General features: G+C 42.9%; 1 protein-coding gene across 1 annotated transcript in view; it reads right to left on the bottom strand.

Annotated features, from left to right (window-relative positions):
* The window catches only part of si:dkeyp-14d3.1 (transmembrane protein 132C), an 807657-nt gene that overhangs the window by 103612 nt on the left and 683380 nt on the right, over positions 1-20665 (bottom strand). Inside the window, exon 5 of the mRNA XM_034169759.1 lies at positions 4977-5185. Coding sequence (XP_034025650.1) covers positions 4977-5185 — 209 coding nt within the window. The remainder of the gene's footprint in view (positions 1-4976; positions 5186-20665) is intronic.

The following is a 20665-nucleotide window of genomic DNA, read 5'->3' on the forward strand; positions in this document are numbered from 1 at the left end:
CCAGGACTCTTCCTAGAGCTGGCCGCCCATCTAAACTGAGTGATCGGGGAGAAGGGCCTTAGTCAGGGAGGTGACCAAGAACCCGATAGTCACTCTGTCAGAGCTCCAGCATTCTTCTGTGGAGAGAGAAGAACCTTCCAGAAGGACCACCAATCAGGCACGTATGGCAGAGTTGCCAGATGGAAGCCATTCCTTAGTAAAAGGCTCATGGCAGCCTGCCTGGAGTTTGCCAAAAGGCACCTGAAGGACTCTCAGACCATGAGAAACAAAATTCTCTGGTCTAACGAGATAAAGATTGAACTCTTTGCCATAAATGCCAGGTGTCATGTTTGGAGGAAACCAGGCACCATCTCTATAGTGAAGCACGGTGGTGGCAATCATCCTGTGGGGATGTTTTTCAGCAGCAGGAACTGGGAGACTAGTCAGGACTGAGGGAAAGATGAATGCAGCAATGTACAGAGACATCCTGGATGAAAAACTGCTCCATAGCGCTCTTCACCTCAGACTGAGGTGACGGTTAATCTTTAAGCAGGAAAATGACCCTAAGCACACAGCCAAGATATCAAAGGAGTGGCTCCAGGACAACTCTGCGAACATCCTTGAGTGGCCCAGCCAGAGTCCAGACCTAAATCTGTTTGAGATCTGAAAATGGCTGTGCACCGACGCTCCCCATTCAAGCTGATGGAGCATGAGCAATGCTGCAAAGAGGAATGTGCATAAATACCCAAAGATAGGTGTGCCAAGCTTGTGGCATCATATTCAAGAAGACCTGAGGCTGTAATTGCTGCCAAGGCTGCATCAACAAAGTATTGAACAAAGGCTGTGAATACTGATGTACGTGTGACTTCTTAGGTTTTTATTTTTAATAAATTTGCAAAAAAAAACAAAACTTTTCATGTTGTCATTATGGGTTGTGAGTAGACGTTTGAGGGACAAAATGAATTTACTCTATTTTGGAATGACGCTGTAACATAACAAAATGAGGAAGAAGTGAAGCGCTGTGATATTTAGTTTAATTTATTAATTTATATAGCGCCAAATCACGACAAAGTCGCACCAAGGCGCTTCACATAATTCACAACACAAATTAATCTAAATTCAAAATTAAAAGCAAGAAAAGCACGGTTAAAAGATAAAACACAGTAGAATAAAAATAAATTACAAAGCAAACACAAACAGATTAAAAAATTAATGATAAGACAGTCTAAAAAAGTGGGTCTTCAGTCTTGATTTAAAAATCTCCACCGTGTCAGACTGCCGAATAACAGCAGGTAGATTATTCCAAAGAGCCGGACCACAGTAGGAGAACGCTCTATACCCCATAGACTTTTTGTTCATCCTCGGAACACACAGAAGCCCTGCACCCTGCGAACGCAAAGGCCTCGCAGGTACGTAGGGCTTAACCAAGTCCGCCAAGTAGGAAGGCGCCAGTCCATGAACAGTTTTATAAACCAACAATAAAACTTTAAAATCCAATCTGGCAGAAACCGGTAGCCAATGAAGGGATGCCAGAATGGGAGTAATGTTTCTTCCTCTTCCTGCACATGCCTCGTCGTACAGTGATGAGTTGCTGTGCGGTGCTAGCAGTGGCTGCAGGGGTTAGCATGGCCATGGACCATGAGTCACTTTGAAGGCCCTCCGGCACTGATGGAACTCCTCACTGTTATTCATGTAACACACATTTTTATATACACAGTAAAATCTAAAATCCTTCATATTTCAATAATCACTGCTATTACCCTGGCCACCTTCTTGCATATACAAGGTTTGGTTGTTTGTTGCTTGTTATGTTCCATCTATCTCTTTTCATTATCCTTGTTGGCATCTTTATTGTTGCAAATATTGTCTTTGTTGGTACATCTTAGTGACACTCAGTGGTGGGCACAGTTCCGCTAATCCACTAATTATCGAAGCTAACGTTTTCATTAGCGGATTAGCTTTCCAGATAACTTTGAAAACCATCAGCGGATCAATTAGCTTCCGGTAAATTTAGTTCTGATAACTTTTAGACCGCTAACATATTTTTGCAGGCATAGTGAATAAAGCTTAACAGTTAAAACATTTGTAAAGTCTGAAATCAAAGATTTTAGTGCCTGGCTGTTGCATATTTTGTAGCAGACAGACAGCCATGAATGGAAGAGCTCTATCCTCTGCAGGCAGCAGAGAGTTGACTACCAGAGAGAACGGAAGAGCGAGTGAAGAAGAAGAAAAAAAGATAAATCTTTGTTGTTATTTGGTAACTGTTATGGGGTGAAGAGAATTTTTTTTTTCCTTCTTTCCTTTCTCTCTGAGCATCAGGTCTCTTTTGCTGAGAGAAAGTCGATCTGAGGCTGAAGCGCTGACTTGTTGTTGTGTCAGTAGCTGCCATGTACTGAAGTCAATACTGAAAGTTATTGGTTTAGCTTTTATCTGTAACATCCACAAAATTTTTTTAGGGATTTATCGATCTAGCTTTATCAAAGTTAACTTTTCAGTTAGCGGATTAACGGTTATCGAAGCTAGCTTTTTGTTTAGCTGTGCCCACCACTGCTGACAGTGTTGGTTTAACATTGCTGTAGTGTGTAATGTAAACTAAAAGAAAATGGAATCGATATACTGTAATGGAGACGTTTGTTTTTAATATCAGCAAATCACTGCTGCAACATGAACAGCTGTATGTATTCTTTATGGTATCAGCCATCCATGACTCATACTGAAGTGATAGGCAGCGAAGAGGTAAAAAAGTGCATATGAATCAGCAAACAGATTGCCATATGCTGATTTGTGCAAGATATAAGATATGTCATTATGTGACAGTATACAATTTAAAATTCACACAGTAGCCATGAAACTAGAAGAGCTAGAAGGATGATCTACAGCAAATATGAATCAGAAAATAGAGTGTCATATTCTCATTTATATTTGTCATCATTGTAATGTCAGTGTTGGAACTGAGATTCTTCCACCTTGTGTCTGAGTGCAGAGTGAGAAAGCCTGACCATCCCAGGGGACTTGGAGTTGAGCTGCTGCTTCTTCGCATCGAAAGGAGCCAGCTGAAGTACTTTGGGAATCTGGTGAGGATTCCCCCTTGTTTCCCTAGGGAAGACTTCCAGGCATGTCCAACTGGGAAAAGTCCCCGGGAAAGACTCATGACATGAAAGATTATATTCCCAGTTGGTTTGAGAATAAACAGGGATGCTCCAGGAAGAGTTAGAGGACTTGGCTGAGGACAGGGAATTGTGGGAAGAGCTGCTTGGTCTCTACTGTGACTTCACTGAATCACTTAAATCTTTGTTGTTATTTGGTAACTGTTAATAAATAAAACAAGAGTCACCAGGAGATGCAACATCACCCAGGTCCCTACAAATCTTTAATACAATGTGTCGGGGACCATCCAAGTACACCCTTATGCTAAATATGAATGAAATTGGTCAACTGGTTCTTGGGATATCATACTAACAAGGGTGGCAATGACAATACATTGAATATCTCACTGTGACCTTGAAATCAACCCCAAGGTCACCATAATCAACTGGTGTTGAGGGATTACCCAAGTACATCCTTATGCTAAATATGAATGAAATTGATCAACTGGTTCTTGAGATATCATACTAACAAAGGTGACAATGACAATACATTGAATATCACGCTGTGACCTTGAAAGTGACCCCAAGGTCACCATAATCAAATGGTGTTGGGGATTACCCAAGTACACCCTTATGCTAAATATGAATGAAATTGGTCAACTGGTTCTTGAGATATTGTGCTAACAATGGTGGCAATGACAATATCTTTAATATATTGCTCTAACCTTGAAATTGACCCCAAGGTCACCATAATCAACTGGTGTTGGGGGATTACCCCAGTACACCTGTATGCTAAATATGAATGAAATTGATCAGCTGGTTCTTGAGATATCATACTAACAAGGGTGACAATGACAATACATTGAATATCGCGCTGTGACCTTGAAAGTAACCCCAAGGTCACCATAATCAAATGGTGTTGGGGATTACCCCAGTACACCCGTATGCTAAATATGAATGAAATTGATCAGCTAGTTCTTGAGATATCATACTAACAAGGGTGACAATGACAATACATTGAATATCGTGCTGTGACCTTGAAAGTAACCCCAAGGTCACCATAATCAAATGGTGTTGGGGATTACCCACGTACACCCTTATGCTAAATATGAATGAAATTGGTCAACTGGTTCTTGAGATATTGTGCTAACAATGGTGGCAATGACAATACATTGAATATCTCGCTGTGACCTTGAAATTGACCCCAAGGTCACTATAATCAACTGGTGTTGGGGGATCACCCAAGTACACCCTTATGCTAAATATGAATGAAATTGGTCAACTGGTTCTTGAGATATTGTGCTAACAATGGTGGCAATGACAATATCTTAAATAACTTGCTGTAACCTTGAAATTGATGCCAAGGTCACCATAATCAACTGGTGTTGGGGGATTACCCAAGTACATCCTTATGCTAATCATGAATGAAATTAGTCCATTGGTTCTTGAGATATCATATGAACAAGGGTGGCAATGACAATGTCTTGAATATCTCGCTGTGACCCCAACATCACCATAATGGACTACTCTTGGGGGATTACCCAAGTACACCCTAATGCAATGAAATTGATCAACTGGTTCTTGAGATATGATGATAACAAGCGGGTGAACGGATGGACAAACAGACATGATGATTGCTATATCCCCAATATTTCATACCTGGGGGATAACAATTTGTATTGTGTAAAGTAAAAATTAATTAAGGCAAGCAGATTTTTGACCGACACCCAAGTTGGTAAGTGAAACAAACAAACTGATAACTTTCGTGTTGCTCTCCGACAAAGACGTGATTTTTTTTTTCTCTCTGACTTCCCTTTGGCCTTAACCTAAGGAATCGTGCCCTCTGTGGGCAAACAGCCTGATTGCAAAAATGAATTCCAATCAGTATTCAGTCCAACATAAGTCCCGTACCTCTGACCGCCGGGCGTGACGGGAACCCTCCACCCTTTGATCTGGCTCAGCTCCGTGTCAGACACCTCGATCTGGAGGGGGAGTTGAGGAATCCACACGCTCAGCTCCAACTGAGCACTCAGGTAGCTGTATGTGAAATTCACCATCATCTTCATTTTTCCCTTCATCTCCTTTCCATTCACAAAAACGTAGTCACACCTGTCTGAGACCTGAGTGGGAGGAGAGAGAGAAAGAGACGGATTTAGACAGACGGTATTACACCCCCTGAAACGGTGAATTTCACAGTGCGCGTGGCGCATGCTTGGCCCTCGCGGCTGATTGTAAGGCTTTGCACTCCTGGCCGCACTGATACAGTACTCCTGTAACTACTCTGAACAAGCTGAAAGGTCCTCTACCTGCTCCTCTCTCCGGAAAAGAGAGAGGGAGGCAGCGAGGTCGTCTTTGAACCTGAGGGAATACAGGCTCTTCTCTTCCATGCCTACAGCTAAAACAGGAACCAACACACAGAATGGAGGATGGAGAGAGCACCAGATGTCTCTTGATAAAATAACCAAACTCAAAGCCACCTGTCTTGTAATTTCCATTACAAATCCCCATATTTTGGGCTGTAGGAACACAACACCTTGATCTTTGGCTTAGTCCTTTTGAAGGAACCCAAATGTCTTTTTCTTGAACCGACTGTCAAGAATTTTTAAAAGTATCGTGATATGGCCATGGATGCAAAGCGAGCCCTTAAAATACACGAAATAGAGGAAATACAGGTAAAGAGAGGTACAGATGTTCAGTGTGTCTATAAAAATACAAAGGGTTTTTTTTTCTTGGCCACTCAGTTGATCCCATCATACAGCAAACTATCATTCCTGAAGCCAGATGAATGAGGTTGTCTTGGGAATGAACATTTTTTTCCCCACTTACAAGTTATTTCTCCTCTGCGAGATAAAACCTTTATCAGCCCTTCATCATAAGGCAGAGGCAGGATCTCCTCTGTGACCAGCAGGAACGCTTGGCATGCGACACATCCACTTCTTCCACTTCACTTCAAGAGTGACGCTGGCAGTTTACTTCGCGAGGAAAATACTTTTGACTAATTCTGAATTCCTATTTTAATCAAGCTTCACCAAAGCATTATTTTATTTTACAGTTGAATTCCATTCTTCATGATTGTGTGTACATTTTGCATCAGACCTCTGCTACAGATCAAAGTACAGAAACAAATACAATGTCAGATTTTCTTTGATTTCAATTGTCATTTTTCAGTTAAACATATAATCTAAGGGCCCGGTCACGCGGCACACGGCGATAGCTAAATAAAGGAAAAAAAAGTCACAAATCATCGAGAAAAGGTGGACGAATGATCCTGCACTTTTCCCATCACAGAAAAGTCTGCAAATCAAGAGCACAAAAAGGAACGAAACAGAACTGAAACTAAAGAAAGAACAACGAAGGGAACGTCTACCTCGACGCTTTAATTGAAATCAAAACGAAACATTCAGAATGATGTGACTAACAGGATGTATGAGACCGAGCACAGCCAGCCTCGTCCTCATGTCCGCAGTACCTGCAGGTGCGGGTCTGGCTGTCTTAACCCCTTCACACATAGCGTGAAGTTTGGTCGAAGTGCACATGAAGCACAAAACTTGTAAAATCGTCCCTGCCTCGAACGCCTCGTACACCTGTTACTACAGCTATTTGCGCACACCAGCGAGTGAAAGACAGAGTGTGCGCTGTGTGAACTCATCGATCCCTCTCGCTGCAGGTATCATCCAAATTCCAGTTGACACGCACGTAAATCTAACACCGCTCGTTTGGTTGGCACTTAGAAAATGTGTGGCCAGTTGTACTCTTGGCACGATAACAGTCTGCAGACAATCACTGTCGTGCTGGCAGTGAAATTTGTCTAAGTTCCTCACAAGTGTGGCTTTGGTGTGTGCGCTGAACTGGCAGGAGGTGTGGAGAGGTGTGTCGTTAGTAAGTTAGATCAACTCTAACTTACTAACTTACGTTCAAACAACTTAATTCATTTAGATGTTACCAATTTAAACAATTCATTTATGTTGGTTCAACTATTCTCTTTTTTCCAGTGCAGGAACAGAGAACATTTCTAGTATGTGCAGACTGGGTGACTGCTCTCAATCCAATCAGAGAAATGTTTACATTTTTTGGAAATCAGAAGATTAAATAGCAACAACCAGCCTCATATATGCATTTTTGTCAGTCTGGAGTATCAGTCTTGCAGCAAATAATTGAATCTAAATTAATTTCATTGTATTTTCAGTGGCAGCACGGTGGCTTAGTGGTTAGCACTGTTGCCTCACAGTGAGAAGGTCATGGGTTCAATTCCCGTGGCCTTACTGGTTGGAGTTTGTATGTTCTCCCCGTGTTTGTGTGGGTTTCTTCCGGGTTTGTTGCGGTTTCCTCCCACATCCAAAGACATGCGGGTTAGGTGGATTGGAATCTTTAAAAAATTGTCTGTAGGTGTGGGTGTGTGGGTGTGTCTGTGCTTGTTTGTCTATTTGTGGCCCTGCGACAAACTGGCATCCTGTCCTGGGTGTACCCCGCCTCACGCTCTATGACTGCTGGGATAGGCTCCAGCCCCCCGCGACCCTTAATTGGACTAAGCGGTAGAAGATAGATGGATGGACGTATTTTCAGTACTTCTCCTACAATGTAACTGTCAAATCATGCTTTTTGTTTCACAAAGATGCATTCAAATGCATAGTTTCATGTAAAACAGTGTCAAAAGTTTCTGCCGGCCTGTTGGGCCAGGGGGCACTGTGTGTGTCTGTTCACTCCGACATCGCACAGAGACGAGGTGAGAACGTGCACAGATTTACAGAATTGGGATTCAATGATCCTAAAACAGTTCAACAGACAAAATGCTTCCGCTACCACAAGAACATCACTGAAGGATGCTGATTTTTGACCAGATTTCCTGTCCTGTGCTCTGTACTGTAGTTTATCGCCCACCAAAATTTAATAAGGATTTTATTCAAGATTCCTGAGTTTTTTGCAGATTTTACCCAAAATATGACAAACTCTTGATCCGTGGTGATTTTTATATTCTTGTTTATTGTCAGTTTAATCAGTTGGCTGATGATTTTAAAAGCTTTTTGGACTAACAGTCAGTGGGTGGACCAACACATCACCTTGGACACACTTTGGACATAGTTATCTTTCATGGGCTCTCAGTTTCCCTTTATGACATATTGAACACTGTTATTTCAGATCACTTTCCTGTTATTTTTGAACCTACTGCTCCTCTCTCTGCTCATAAGCCACTTGTTTCTGGAAAGAAGGTGGAGAAAGGACAAACCACATCATCAGCATTTATGTATTTGTCTGTCTCTCTGTTAGCAGGATTACGTCAAAGCTACTGCACTGATTTTGGTGAAATTTTCACCACACATACATATTAGGCCATGAAACAACCCATTAAATCTGGGAAGTGATCTAGATCCTGACAGACATAGTAGAGAATCTTGAATCTTCAACTGGACTGGGTTGTTTGACGCGAGGACGTTTCGCTTCAAATCGCAGAAGCTTCCTCAGCTAAAATTCTTACTCTGGTAGTCTGACTTCTGTCTTGACTCTTGTAGAGAAGAATGAACAGAAACCAACAAAAGCTGGAGTTTTAAACCTAACCAGACCCCTCCTACCGAGAGGCAGACTGCTATAGGCTAGTGACTAAACAATAGCTCTAATTATCACCTATTGTGCTCTAGTTAGCACCCTCCTAATGACAGGGCAGCTGTCCCTCCTAATGATGGGACGGACCCTCTCCTGATGGCTCCCTTGACGACTCTGCTGATGACGTGAATGACTCATTACCATGAACAAAAGACTGAAACTGCTTTGACCTGAGTACCCCATTGTAAACAGGGGACAAAGCGTGTCTCAGACCACCTCCCGGGTTAAGGCTGGGTTTCAACCGTTTCACAAAGAATGCCTCCTTGACGCCTCTCTCAAACCATTCTTCTGCACTTCTGCACAAAGTGCAGAAGTCCCAGAGAACAAAGAGACCAGATAGACAGGAGATGGAGACAAGAAGATGAGGAGTGTCTCTCCCTTATTTAGCAGGAGTAGGGGAAAAAACTACAGAGGATCTTCAGACAGCACAAAATCCCAGTTTACTTTAAACCGGTTAACACCTTGAGACAGAAATTAGTTCACCCTAAGGACAGGATCCCTAGTTACAAACAGAGCAATGTAGTGTATTATATCAGATGTCAGGAAAACTGTAATGAACACTACATAGGCGAGACTAAGCAACCTTTACACAAAAGGCTATACCAGCACCGCAGAGAGGGCACCAGTGGACCTCAGTCTGCAGTTCATCTCCACCTTAAAGACACTAACCACACGTTTCAGGACAAGAAAGTTAAAATATTAGCCAGTGAGAAGAAATGGTTTGAGACAGGGGTAAGGGCATGAAAGACTCCATTAAATTCTGGAGGTGATCCGGATTTGGACTCGGGTTCAGGATTTCACTTTATAGGCTTTTAAGGCTTACGTCAAACATACTTCATGGAGTCTCACCAAATTTGCACCACAGATAGATTTTAGGGCATGGAACACTCCACTCGATCTTGGAGGTTGTTGTTGTTGTTATTATTGTCATCATCATTAGTATTCTTCTTTTTATTATTACTTCTAATTTGTCATTTGATTTTTAAATGGACCCCAATGGAAATAAGTGTTTTCACTTTCTTGTGACATGTATTTTTAACACATTTACTATTATATTATGTACCATTACCTTGGCGAAGGTAATGAAAATAAATAAATACATATAGAAATAAACAACTGTTTCCTGTGAACACCTAGTGAGTAGCCTACTCTTGTTTAGGTTTTGAAACCTTGTTTTTGAAGTGTTTTGTGTGATGTGAACAATTTTCAGTATTTTGACTAATACTACCAGTCATTTACAAGCCTAGATAAACTTATATATATATATACATACGAGGTCTATTAGAAAAGTATCCGACCTTATTATTTTTTTCAAAAACAATATGGATTTGAATCACGTGTGATTGCGTCAGACAAGCTTGAACCCTCGTGCGCATGCGTGAGTTTTTCCACGCCTGTCGGTTGCATCATTCGCCTGTGAGCAGGCTTTGAGTGAGGAGTGGTCCACCCCCTCGGCGGATTTTCATTGTCAGGAAATGACGGAATGATTTGGGCTTTTTTTCCATCAGAATTTTTCAGAAACTGTTAGAGACTGGCAGCTGGAAACCATTAGAAAAATTTATTTGGCTTTCGGTGAAAATGTTACGGGCTTGGTAGAGAATAAGGAGTGTTACTGTCGCTTTAAGGACGGCCCCCAGCGGCTTTGGGGTGCGCTGCGCGCCAAAGCCGCCATCAACAGGCTGAACGACCATTTCATTTCTAAACGGATGGCTGTCTGGATCCGTGACCATCGTGTGCCATTTCTCTGGTTATCACAAGAGCTGGACATCAATCATTTTCCGGCAGATTTCACTTTTAACAAGAGATTTTGTCATGGAAAGCCGAGCGGAGGCTTCGCGCGTCACGATGGATTCGCTACTGCAACGAGACAAAACCACCTCTGTTTTGGTCTCACAGGACAGCTTTGAGATGGCGTTCAGACAGCTGTCGGTGGTTTTTCCATCGAGTGATTATCTGAGAAATTGTGGATGTGCCTGGACATGCCAGAACATGTCCCGTGAGGCTTCATCACGGCGTTGCTTTGCGCCATGCGGCACCGCCGCGACACGCAGAATTCCTCCGCACGTCTGTCTCAATGTGCCGAAAAAGTGCTAATGTCCACGTCTTTTCACAATTCCTGTGCTAGTCAGACGACGTCCCGGATAAAACACAGCATCCAGTTTGGAAATGAACGGCACATTCCACTGTTACAGGACTTTTTGTCATGGAAAGAGGAGCGGAGGCTATTAGAAAAGTATCCGACCTTATTATTTTTTTCAAAAACCATATGGATTTGAATCACGTGTGATTACATCAGACATGCTTGAACCCTCGTGGGCATGCGAGAGTTTTTTCACGCCTGTCAGTTACGTCATTCGCCTGTGGGCAGTCTTTGAGTGAGGAGTCGCCCACCCTCTCGTCGATTTTTTCATTGTTTAGGAATGGCTCAGATACTGCTGCTTTGTTTGATCAAATTTTTTTCAAAACTGTAAGGCACAACTGAGTGGACACCATTCAATAAATTCAGCTGGTTTTCGGTAAAAATTTTAACGGCTGATGAGAGATTTTTGTCTGGTAGTGTCGCTGTAAGGACGGCCCACGGCACCTGACGGCGATCTGTGCTTCGAGGCGGCAGCGTCTCGCCATTTCAAGTTGAAAACTTCCACATTTCAGGCTCTGATGACCAAGTAAGTCATCAGAGAATAGAGAACTTTCAGAAGAAGTCGGCATGAGGAGTTTATTTGTACATTCCATTGTTAACGGACATTTTGTAATGAAAGAACGTGCGGGCAGAGTCGCATGTCAGGCCGGACCCGTCCGCGGGGGGTCGCGACAGGAAAAATACCTCCGTTGGAAACCTTAACGGGCAAGTTGGAACATGCCCAAGCTGTTAAACAATTTCTCAGTTACTCCCTTGTTGAAAGCCATCAAAAGCTGACTGAATTTTACAAATGGTTTTCAACACGGAGGTGTTTTTCCTGTCGCGGCGCACACAGATTCGCCGAGTTGTCACGGAAACAACTCGGCGAATTTGTGCGCACGTCTTTCATTAAAAAATGTCCTTAAACAGTGGAATGTCCGCATAAAGTCCTCATGCCGGCCTCTTCTGAATCTCCTCTGTTCTCTCACGACGTCCTGGGTGAATTAAGCCTTAAATTAGGATGTTTTCAGGTCGAAACAGGCCGACGATGGCGCCTGGAAGCGCTGCACGACGTCCCGCTCCATGGGAAGTCCTTACACCGACAGAAACACCCCATAATCTCTCATCAGCCGTTAAACTTTTCACCGGAAACCAGCTTAATTTCTCGAATAGTGTCCGCTCGGATATTCCTCACAGGTCCAGAAAAAATTTTGATAAAGCAACGCCGCCGTCTCGAGCAGCGTGTGAAACAAAGAAATTCAGCCGAGAGGGCTGAACCACATCTCACTCAAGGCCTGCCCACAGGGAAATGACGTCACCGACACGCGTGAAAAAACTCACGCATGCGCACGAGGGTTCAAGCATGATTGGTGTAATCACACGTCATTCAAATCCATATAGTTAAAAAAATAAATAAAAGGGTCAGTTTATTATCTAATAGACCTCGTGTGTATATATATATATATATATATATAAAATTCAGTCCGTTTTTGATTATTAACATTTACTTGTACTTTTACTTTCAATACTTGAGTACATTTAGTTGTACATTACTTGTCATACTTAAGTACAATAAATACTAGATACTTTAAGACTTTTACTTAAGTAGCATTTCAATCGGTGACTTGAGGTCAAGATAGACTTGAAATCAACTCCCAAACCTATTGGCGGTTTTTAGAAGATGCTTTCTTCAAACAGTGGTACAGGATAAAGTCTGCGTCATTCAAGAAGGTCATGATTGTTGTGGAGAGCAATGCTTCTTCACATGAATCCAAGTAGTCCACTGCTTCACTAACCAGCAAAGGCTTCAAAGGTGATAGAATAATGACACGGATTCATTCCTCACCTGACTTCAATCCTAGCAGATTGCGGGTTTTATGCAATGAATTTATTTTACAGATGCTGACTTGAGTTGTGCATCTTGGTGTTACTGTCAGCACAGCAAAGCACCACAAAACCGTGACAATCCCTTTCTCAGGATGGTGGATGAAAATATCACGGAAAGGAGCTGCTCTCATGGGTTTTTTTTCATCTCTATGATGAAAGGTCGGCAGTCGCTTTTAGTGGAGATGAAGCTAGCTGGCTAGTGAGGGTGAAAATGAATGAGAAAATGAAGAAACAAATGACAAGAACTTTTTTTCTGGGCTGCAGATAAAAAAAAGCCCCCAGGCACTGAAGCTTCATTCATATCAGTGGGGAGGAATGGATATGTGATACTTTTATTTCCAAACCATCATCTTAATCATCTCTCACACCAGCACAAGAGGACAAACTACGGAAGTTACAAAAAATATATAAATAAACAAATGGAAGAATAAAAACTTTATTCACATCCCAATGTGTCTGGATTAAAGTTTAAAGAGAATACCCAGAATTGCCTGTGAGGCTGGATTTTCTGCTCTGACTGTCTGACTGTCTCCAGAAAACAGGCTCAGGACTCATATTGATGGTGAGTTAAATAATTATTTTCATGTCTTTTGTATAGCGGTTAAGGTTGAATTATGAGGTTACTATGCTTTATGCTTCTTAACGTAGAAAATTACAATCAGGTCTGCAGTACCCCCCCCCCCCCCCCCCCCCCACCCCCTTCCCTCCACACTGGTCTAACATGTCTGTGGAGTGAAAAAAGGTGGCGGCCCCTGATTTAAAGGACTTATGGGCTTTTCACACTGAACATGTTCAGGGCATTAAATGCGTCATGCATCACTCTAAAACCCATTATTGTCAATGAGAAGCATTGCGTTAGCTCCCTTGAGAAAATCCAGAAAATCACTAAGGGCCCTTGGAGGCAAGGTCCTTAATCCCTAAGTTGCTCCCGGTGTGTAGTGAATGCCTTGCATGGCAGCACCCTCACATCGGTGTGTGAGTGTGTTTGTGTGAATGTGAGGCATAATTGTAAAGCACTTTGAGTGTCTGATGCAGATGGAAAAGCGCTATATAAATGCAGTCCATTTATCCGCAAAATGCAGAGATGCAACTCTGAGGACACCAAACTAGACACCTTCCAGTCCCTCACTGCACCTTGAAATCCCATCCAATTAATAATCACAAATAGGACTGGTTGACTCTGGGCAGCCCTGGTGGAGTCCAACACCTACCGGGAATAGGTAATTAAAGTGTTACTATGAAGAGTTTTGAAAATATCTACATAGCAGATATAGATATCTGGGTTTGTGTACATCTGATTTCTTAGTACCCTAATTCGTCACTACCTCCCCAAGTTGGGAGTGGGTAATTTGCACGCCTGCTGCCTACCTTGGATGTGGTAACGCTTTGTCAGCCCCCCTCTCCAGAATTGACCCCTGATTTCCCGTTACCCGTGGTCACCATGGTAGGCACAGAAAGTACCACTGAAAGTTGAATGGGTAGACATTCAAATGAGACATCGCTGCCATGGGGGAAGCGATCAGCGCCAAGTTATCTAGAGTCACCAAAGGGGCCAAGGCGCCTGCTCCGGGTTGGAACTGGCCACCCCGCATGGGTTTTGGATCTGATAAATGCATGCATCCCATGAGGGTCAGCGCTGGTTGGAATGTACGAGGGCTGTCAATAAAGTAACGGTCCTTTTTATTTTTTTCAAAAACTATATGGATTTCATTCATATGTTTTTACGTCAGACATGCTTGAACCCTCGTGCGCATGCGTGAGTTTTTCCACGCCTGTCGGTGACGTCATTCGCCTGTGAGCACTCCTTGTGGGAGGAGTCGTCCAGCCCCTCGTCGGAATTCCTTTGTCTGAGAAGTTGCTGAGAGACTGGCGCTTTGTTTGATCAAAATTTTTTCTAAACCTGTGAGACACATCGAAGTGGACACGGTTCGAAAAATTAAGCTGGTTTTCAGTGAAAATTTTAACAGCTGATGAGAGATTTTGAGGTGATTCTGTCGCTTTAAGGACTTTTCACGGTGCGAGACGTCGCGCAGCGCTCTCAGGCGGCGTCATCAGCCTGTTCAAGCTGAAAACCTCCACATTTCAGGTTTCTATTGATCCAGGACGTCGTGAGAGAACAGAGAAGTTTCAGAAGAAGTCTGTTTCAGCATTTTATCCGGATATTCCACTGTTAAAGGAGATTTTTTTAATGAAAGACGTGCGGACGGATCCGTGCGTCGGTACGCAGCCGACGCGGTGCGGCGGCACAGGAAAAACACCTCCGTGTTGATAACCATTTGTAAAATCCAGGCGGCTTTTGATGGCTTTCAGTGGAGTGAGTATATGAGAAATTGTTTAACAGGCAGGACATGTTCCAACTTGTCCTTAAGGCTTTCAACAGAGGTGTTTTTCCTGTGGCGGAGCGTCGCGGCGGCTGCGTCCCGACGCGCGGACCCGTCCGCACGTCTTTCATTAAAAAAATCTCCTTTAACAGTGGAATATCCGGATAAAATGCTGAAACCGACTTCTTCTGAAACTTCTCTGTTCTCTCACGACGTCCTGGATCAATAGAGCCTGAAATGTGGAGGTTTTCAGCTTGAACAGGCTGATGACGCCGCCTGAGAGCGCTGCACGACGTCTCACACCATGAAAAGTCCTTAAAGCGACAGAATCACCTCAAAATCTCTCATCAGCCGTTAAAATTTTCACTGAAAACCAGCTTAATTTTTCGAACCGTGTCCACTTCGATGTGTCTCACAGGTTTAGAAAAAATTTTGGTCAAACAACGCGCCAGTCTCTCAGCAACTTCTCAGACAAAGGAATTCCGACGAGGGGCTGGATGACTCCTCCCACAAGGAGTGCTCACAGGCGAATGACGTCACCGACAGGCGTGGAAAAACTCACGCATGCGCACGAGGGTTCAAGCATGTCTGACGTAAAAACATATGAATGAAATCCATATAGTTTTTGAAAAAAATAAAAAGGACCGTAACTTTATTGACAGCCCTCGTATTAGCTCAAGAATTACCATCATTATCCAAGTAACTGGGAGTGACCAAAGGAACCATAACTGATTTAATGAACCATTTGCAGTTTCACTTTACCGGCCATGTGTACTTAAACTTGCATGGCTTAATCTTTGAAACAAGCATATGCTACTGGCAGGATCAAGCAGGTAGGCTGACTCTTAGCAGTGGTGGTGGGAGGGAGGGAGACAGGGCTGCAAGGCAGGGCCCTGCTGTGACCACACCTCTCTTCCTCTGCCACCAGCATGCGCAGTGGCCCAACACAGTGCCCAGATTCCCTGGGTAATGGACAGGAAGCCTGGATGTGCAGGAGAGAGTTGGGTGGGGGGGTCCTGAGAAAGCAGTATTTGTCAGAGGCAAGCTGCGCAGGCCAGGTTGGCCCCACCACACCAGTTTCTCGAGGCTGGGTGGCAGGGACCCCCTGGGGCATGGCAGGCTCCATCGGATGACACCTGGGTGAGATGGGGAGTCTCGGTTTCACTACCGCCCTTACCAAAAAATAGTACTGATAAGTATATAAAAAGTAAACTAGAAGTATACTTGAAACATACTTGTATATACTACTTTTTGGTAAGGGCGAGCTTTGGTGGACACCAAAGGACCAGGAAGGGCGGGCGGGAACAACGACCCATTGCCACTCAAACCGCATCCAGCAAGTTGCCACGAGTAAAGGGGCCTGCCAGGCGGGGAAGAACCACCTACCGAAATGCCAGCGGTAAGGCCGCGCCTGCCCAGCCTTACCGGGACAGGTAGCAGTTGCCTTTTGGTCAAAGAAAAAAAAAAAATCAAGTTTGGGAAGGTGGGACTGTGACCAGAGGTCCCTATATTTGACTCCCTGTGAGACAGAAAACTCACAAAGTTGCCCTTAAATCCCAAATTGGTGCATAGTTGAGCAACTTCAATGACAGCACACGGACATCAGTGGGAATGTGTGTGTGAATGGGAGAATGTGAAGTATCATTATAAAGCATTTTGAACATCTGCCTTAGATGGAACAACACTGCAGAAATGCAATCCATTTATCAGTAAAGGTCGTGGATACAGGCCTGAATCACTGCTGGGAAATCTTTACAGCAGAGATGAAGCAGATGCGGGACTGGCGGAACCCGGGAGTCAGTGTCCCTCTGAAACTGGGTCAAAAGGCAGGTGGCACACAAACAGGTAGTTCAGCTACAAGCAGGGTTCAGGAACAGTAGTGTGGTCGGAATAGGAATGCTGGAACGTTTTACACAGGCACACAAATCTGTCTGGCATCCTTCTTCTGTTCTGTGTGCACATTTTATGCTGAGTACACTCAGTGGAAATGAGATGTGTGTGTCCAGAAATGCTGGTGTCATCAAGAGGGAGAGTGCTACAGAGGGCCAGACAAGGGGGTGGCTCCAGACACGCTTTGACACTGCTATTTATTACTGTTATTCATGATTACCTTCATCATTATATTTTCAGAATCATCATGAGGCTTCATATGAAAGAAGTAAGAAATTATTAAATTAAATCTGCATTGATTTCCATGAAGTGCAGATAGTCTATAAATGTCACCAAACATAACCAACCATCTGTGCTATAGGTCAGGACTGTGGGCTTTCTATCATAAACAAATGCTGGGATTTGTCTTTGCATCTTGACCTGAAGATATCAAATGCATTTTAACCCTCTGGGGTCAGAGGGCATTTTTTTGGACAGTTCACTCACCTAGCATAAATGTTTTATTATTGCTGTTAACAGCTCTCCCTGCATCCCACAATCAAGTTTTATGTCTCTTTTTTTCAGCACAACCTGTGTTTTCATAATATATATGCTTTTGTTGTGTCTTATAAGTGTAATAAAGGTTTACAATCAAAAATAAGGAAGGAAAAAGTAAAGCGGAAAATAATTTTCCACACATATTTATTCAAAACACACAGAAAACTATAATAAACATCTGTTTTGACACTTTATAAAGATAATTTGAAGTCTTGTGTGAAAGACTGTACAACAAAAAGGTTCAAACAATAAACACAAATGCGCATTTTGAAAAATATATACAAAATAGTCGGTGTGTTTTTTTGTCTTCATGGTAAAAGCAACCGAGTTATCCAGTAACATTCACATGCAAACTAGTGGAGCAAGCCTGATAGTTACACACTCTTTGTTTGAGCATGTGAGATTGTCATCAGAGGCTTTCCGTCTGCTCCGTCTGCTTTCAATGATCGCAGTGAGTAATGGCGCAGGGCGCATTTGGAGCCCGATAGTATGTACTCATTGGAGCACCCAGGGGGCTATTCAAACGGCCCAACTAGTAGCATATCACTCCTAAAAATGATCTTTGGCTTTTCACGTGAGGTGAATCTGCCCTACGATTGGATTTTGGAAAACCATGTGATGGTGAACCAATTCCGAATGGACATTCACATTGTGCACATCATCACACAGCTTCTGTGAGGAGTACAAAGATGGCCCGATGGCTGGCTCGAAAGTCCGCGGAGTTAACTTCTCAACAAAAAAAGGTAAGTTCCTATCTCATATCATTAAAAAGTTATTTAAAATTTAGTAAAGCTTGGTCTTAGCCGTCATATATAACAGCGTCGGCCCCAGAGGGTTAAATATTAGACATTTGCTATACAGAAATTTTTAAAAGTCTTTATATTAACACACTTTTCCACTATTTTTTTTTTACAATGTATGTTAATTTGAAGAATTTAGAAAAATATCATGTATGTTTAGAATTGAGTAGGCCATATAATTAGGCAAAACCAGATGGTTTAAGTTGGCCAGTAGTTCATTAACGCATTGCACAGTGCGCACTGGCACATATGCAGTTACCGCACTTGCAGCCCAAATAGAATATCTGTTTCAAGGCTGGACAAGCAAAATTCTCTTTGTACAGCATTAGAAAAGCTAAATCAACAGGATCTCAGAATGAAGCTCCTTTAGTGCATCCAAGGAAAATGGATGAAACACTGTGAAATTTTTGGTAGGGTAAAGGCATTTACATTTTTTGTATCTATATGTTAAAAGCCAAGTGGCCTCTGTGTGCGTGTGTGCATGCATGCATGCATGTGTACGGCTTCGATCATGGAGAAACTGAGGAGAGCTGACATTTGCCAATTTGTATGCTTATGTATTTTGGGTCAATATAGAGCCTGTTTTTTTTTGTTTTGTTTTGTTTTTTAACAGAATTATTCTGGCAACCACAGCTGTTTACCGCTTACTGTTGTTTAACACTGGTACAGTAATCTTTTTTTTTTTTACAGTAATAACCTGTTGTGTGTTACAGTACGGTACATTGTAGAATAATAGTATAAAGCTGGCAACTGTAACTGCCAGACTTTTACTGCATCCAGAAAACATTCACAGTGCTTCACTTTTTCCACATTTTGTTACATTACAGCCTTATTCCAAAATTGATGAAATTAATTTTTTTCCACAAATTTCTACACACAACACCCCATAATGACAATGTGACAAAAATATTTTTTTGTTGAGATTTTTTCAAATTTATATATAAAAACAAACAAACAAACAAACAAAAACTAAGAAGTCACATGTACATAAGTATTTACAGCCTTTGCCATGAAGTTCAAAAATTGAGCTCAGGTGCATCCTGTTTCCACTGATCATCATTGAGATGTTTCTACAGCTTAATTTGAGTCCACCTGGGGTAAATTCAGTTGTCAGCATATACGAGGGCTGTCAATAAAGTAACGGTCCTTTTTATTTTTTTAAAAAACTATATGGATTTCATTCATATGTTTTTACGTCAGACATGCTTGAACCCTCGTGCGCATGCGTAAGTTTTTCCACGCCTGTCGGTGACGTCATTCGCCTGTGAGCACTCCTTGTGGGAGGAGTCGTCCAGCCCCTCGTCGGAATTCCTTTGTCTGAGAAGTTGCTGAGAGACTGGCGCTCTCAGCCGCCGTCGTCAGCCTGTTCAAGCTGAAAACCTCCACATTTCAGGTTCTATTGATCCAGGACGTCATGAGAGAACAGAGAAGTTTCAGAAGAAGTCGGTTTCAGCATTTTATCCGGATATTCCACTGTTAAAGGAGATTTTTTTAATGAAAGATGTGCGGACGGGTCCGCGCGTCGGCTCGCAGCCGCCGCGACACTCCGCCACAGGAAAAACACCTCTGTTGAAAGCCTTAAGGACAAGTTGGAACATGTCCTGCCTGTTAAACAATTTCTCATATACTCACTCCACTGAAAGCCATCAAAAGCCGCCTGGATTTTACAAATGGTTATCAACACGGAGGTGTTTTTCCTGTGCCGCCGCACGCGCATTAAAAAAATCTCCTTTAACAGTGGAATATCCGGATAAAATGCTGAAACCGACTTCTTTCAGGTTTTCAGCTTGAACAGGCTGACGACGGCGGCTGAGAGCGCTGAGCGACGTCTCGCACCGTGGGAAGTCCTTAAAGCGACAGAATCACCTCAAAATCTCTCATCAGCCGTTAAAATTTTCACTGAAAACCAGCTTAATTTTTCAAACCATGTCCACTTCGATGTGTCTCACAGGTTTAGAAAAAAAATTTGATCAAACAAAGCGCCAGTCTCTCAGCAACTTCTCAGACAAAGGAATTCTGACGAGGGGCTGGACGACTCCTCCCACAAGGAGTGCTCACAGGCGAATGACGTCACCGACAGGCGTGGAAAAACTCACGCATGCGCACGAGGGTTCAAGCATGTCTGACGTAAAAACATATGAATGAAATCCATATAGTTTTTGAAAAAAATAAAAAGGACCATTACTTTATTGACAGCCCTCGTAAGGTCCCACAGTTGACAGTGTATGTCAGAGCAAACCAAGCATGAAGTCAAAGGAATTGAATTTCCGTTGCTGTGAAGGTCCTATTGCACACAGTGGCCTCCATCATCAAAGTTCAGACCCAGCAGGACTTTTCCTAGAGCTGGCCGCCCATCTGAGTGATCAGAGGAGAAGGGCCTTAGTCAGGGAGGTGACCAAGCACTCGATGGTCACTCTGTCAGAGCTCCAGCATTCCTGGGTGGAGAGA

This window comes from Thalassophryne amazonica, chromosome 5 (genome assembly GCF_902500255.1).
Source record: "Thalassophryne amazonica chromosome 5, fThaAma1.1, whole genome shotgun sequence".
Lineage (NCBI taxonomy): Eukaryota > Metazoa > Chordata > Actinopteri > Batrachoidiformes > Batrachoididae > Thalassophryne > Thalassophryne amazonica.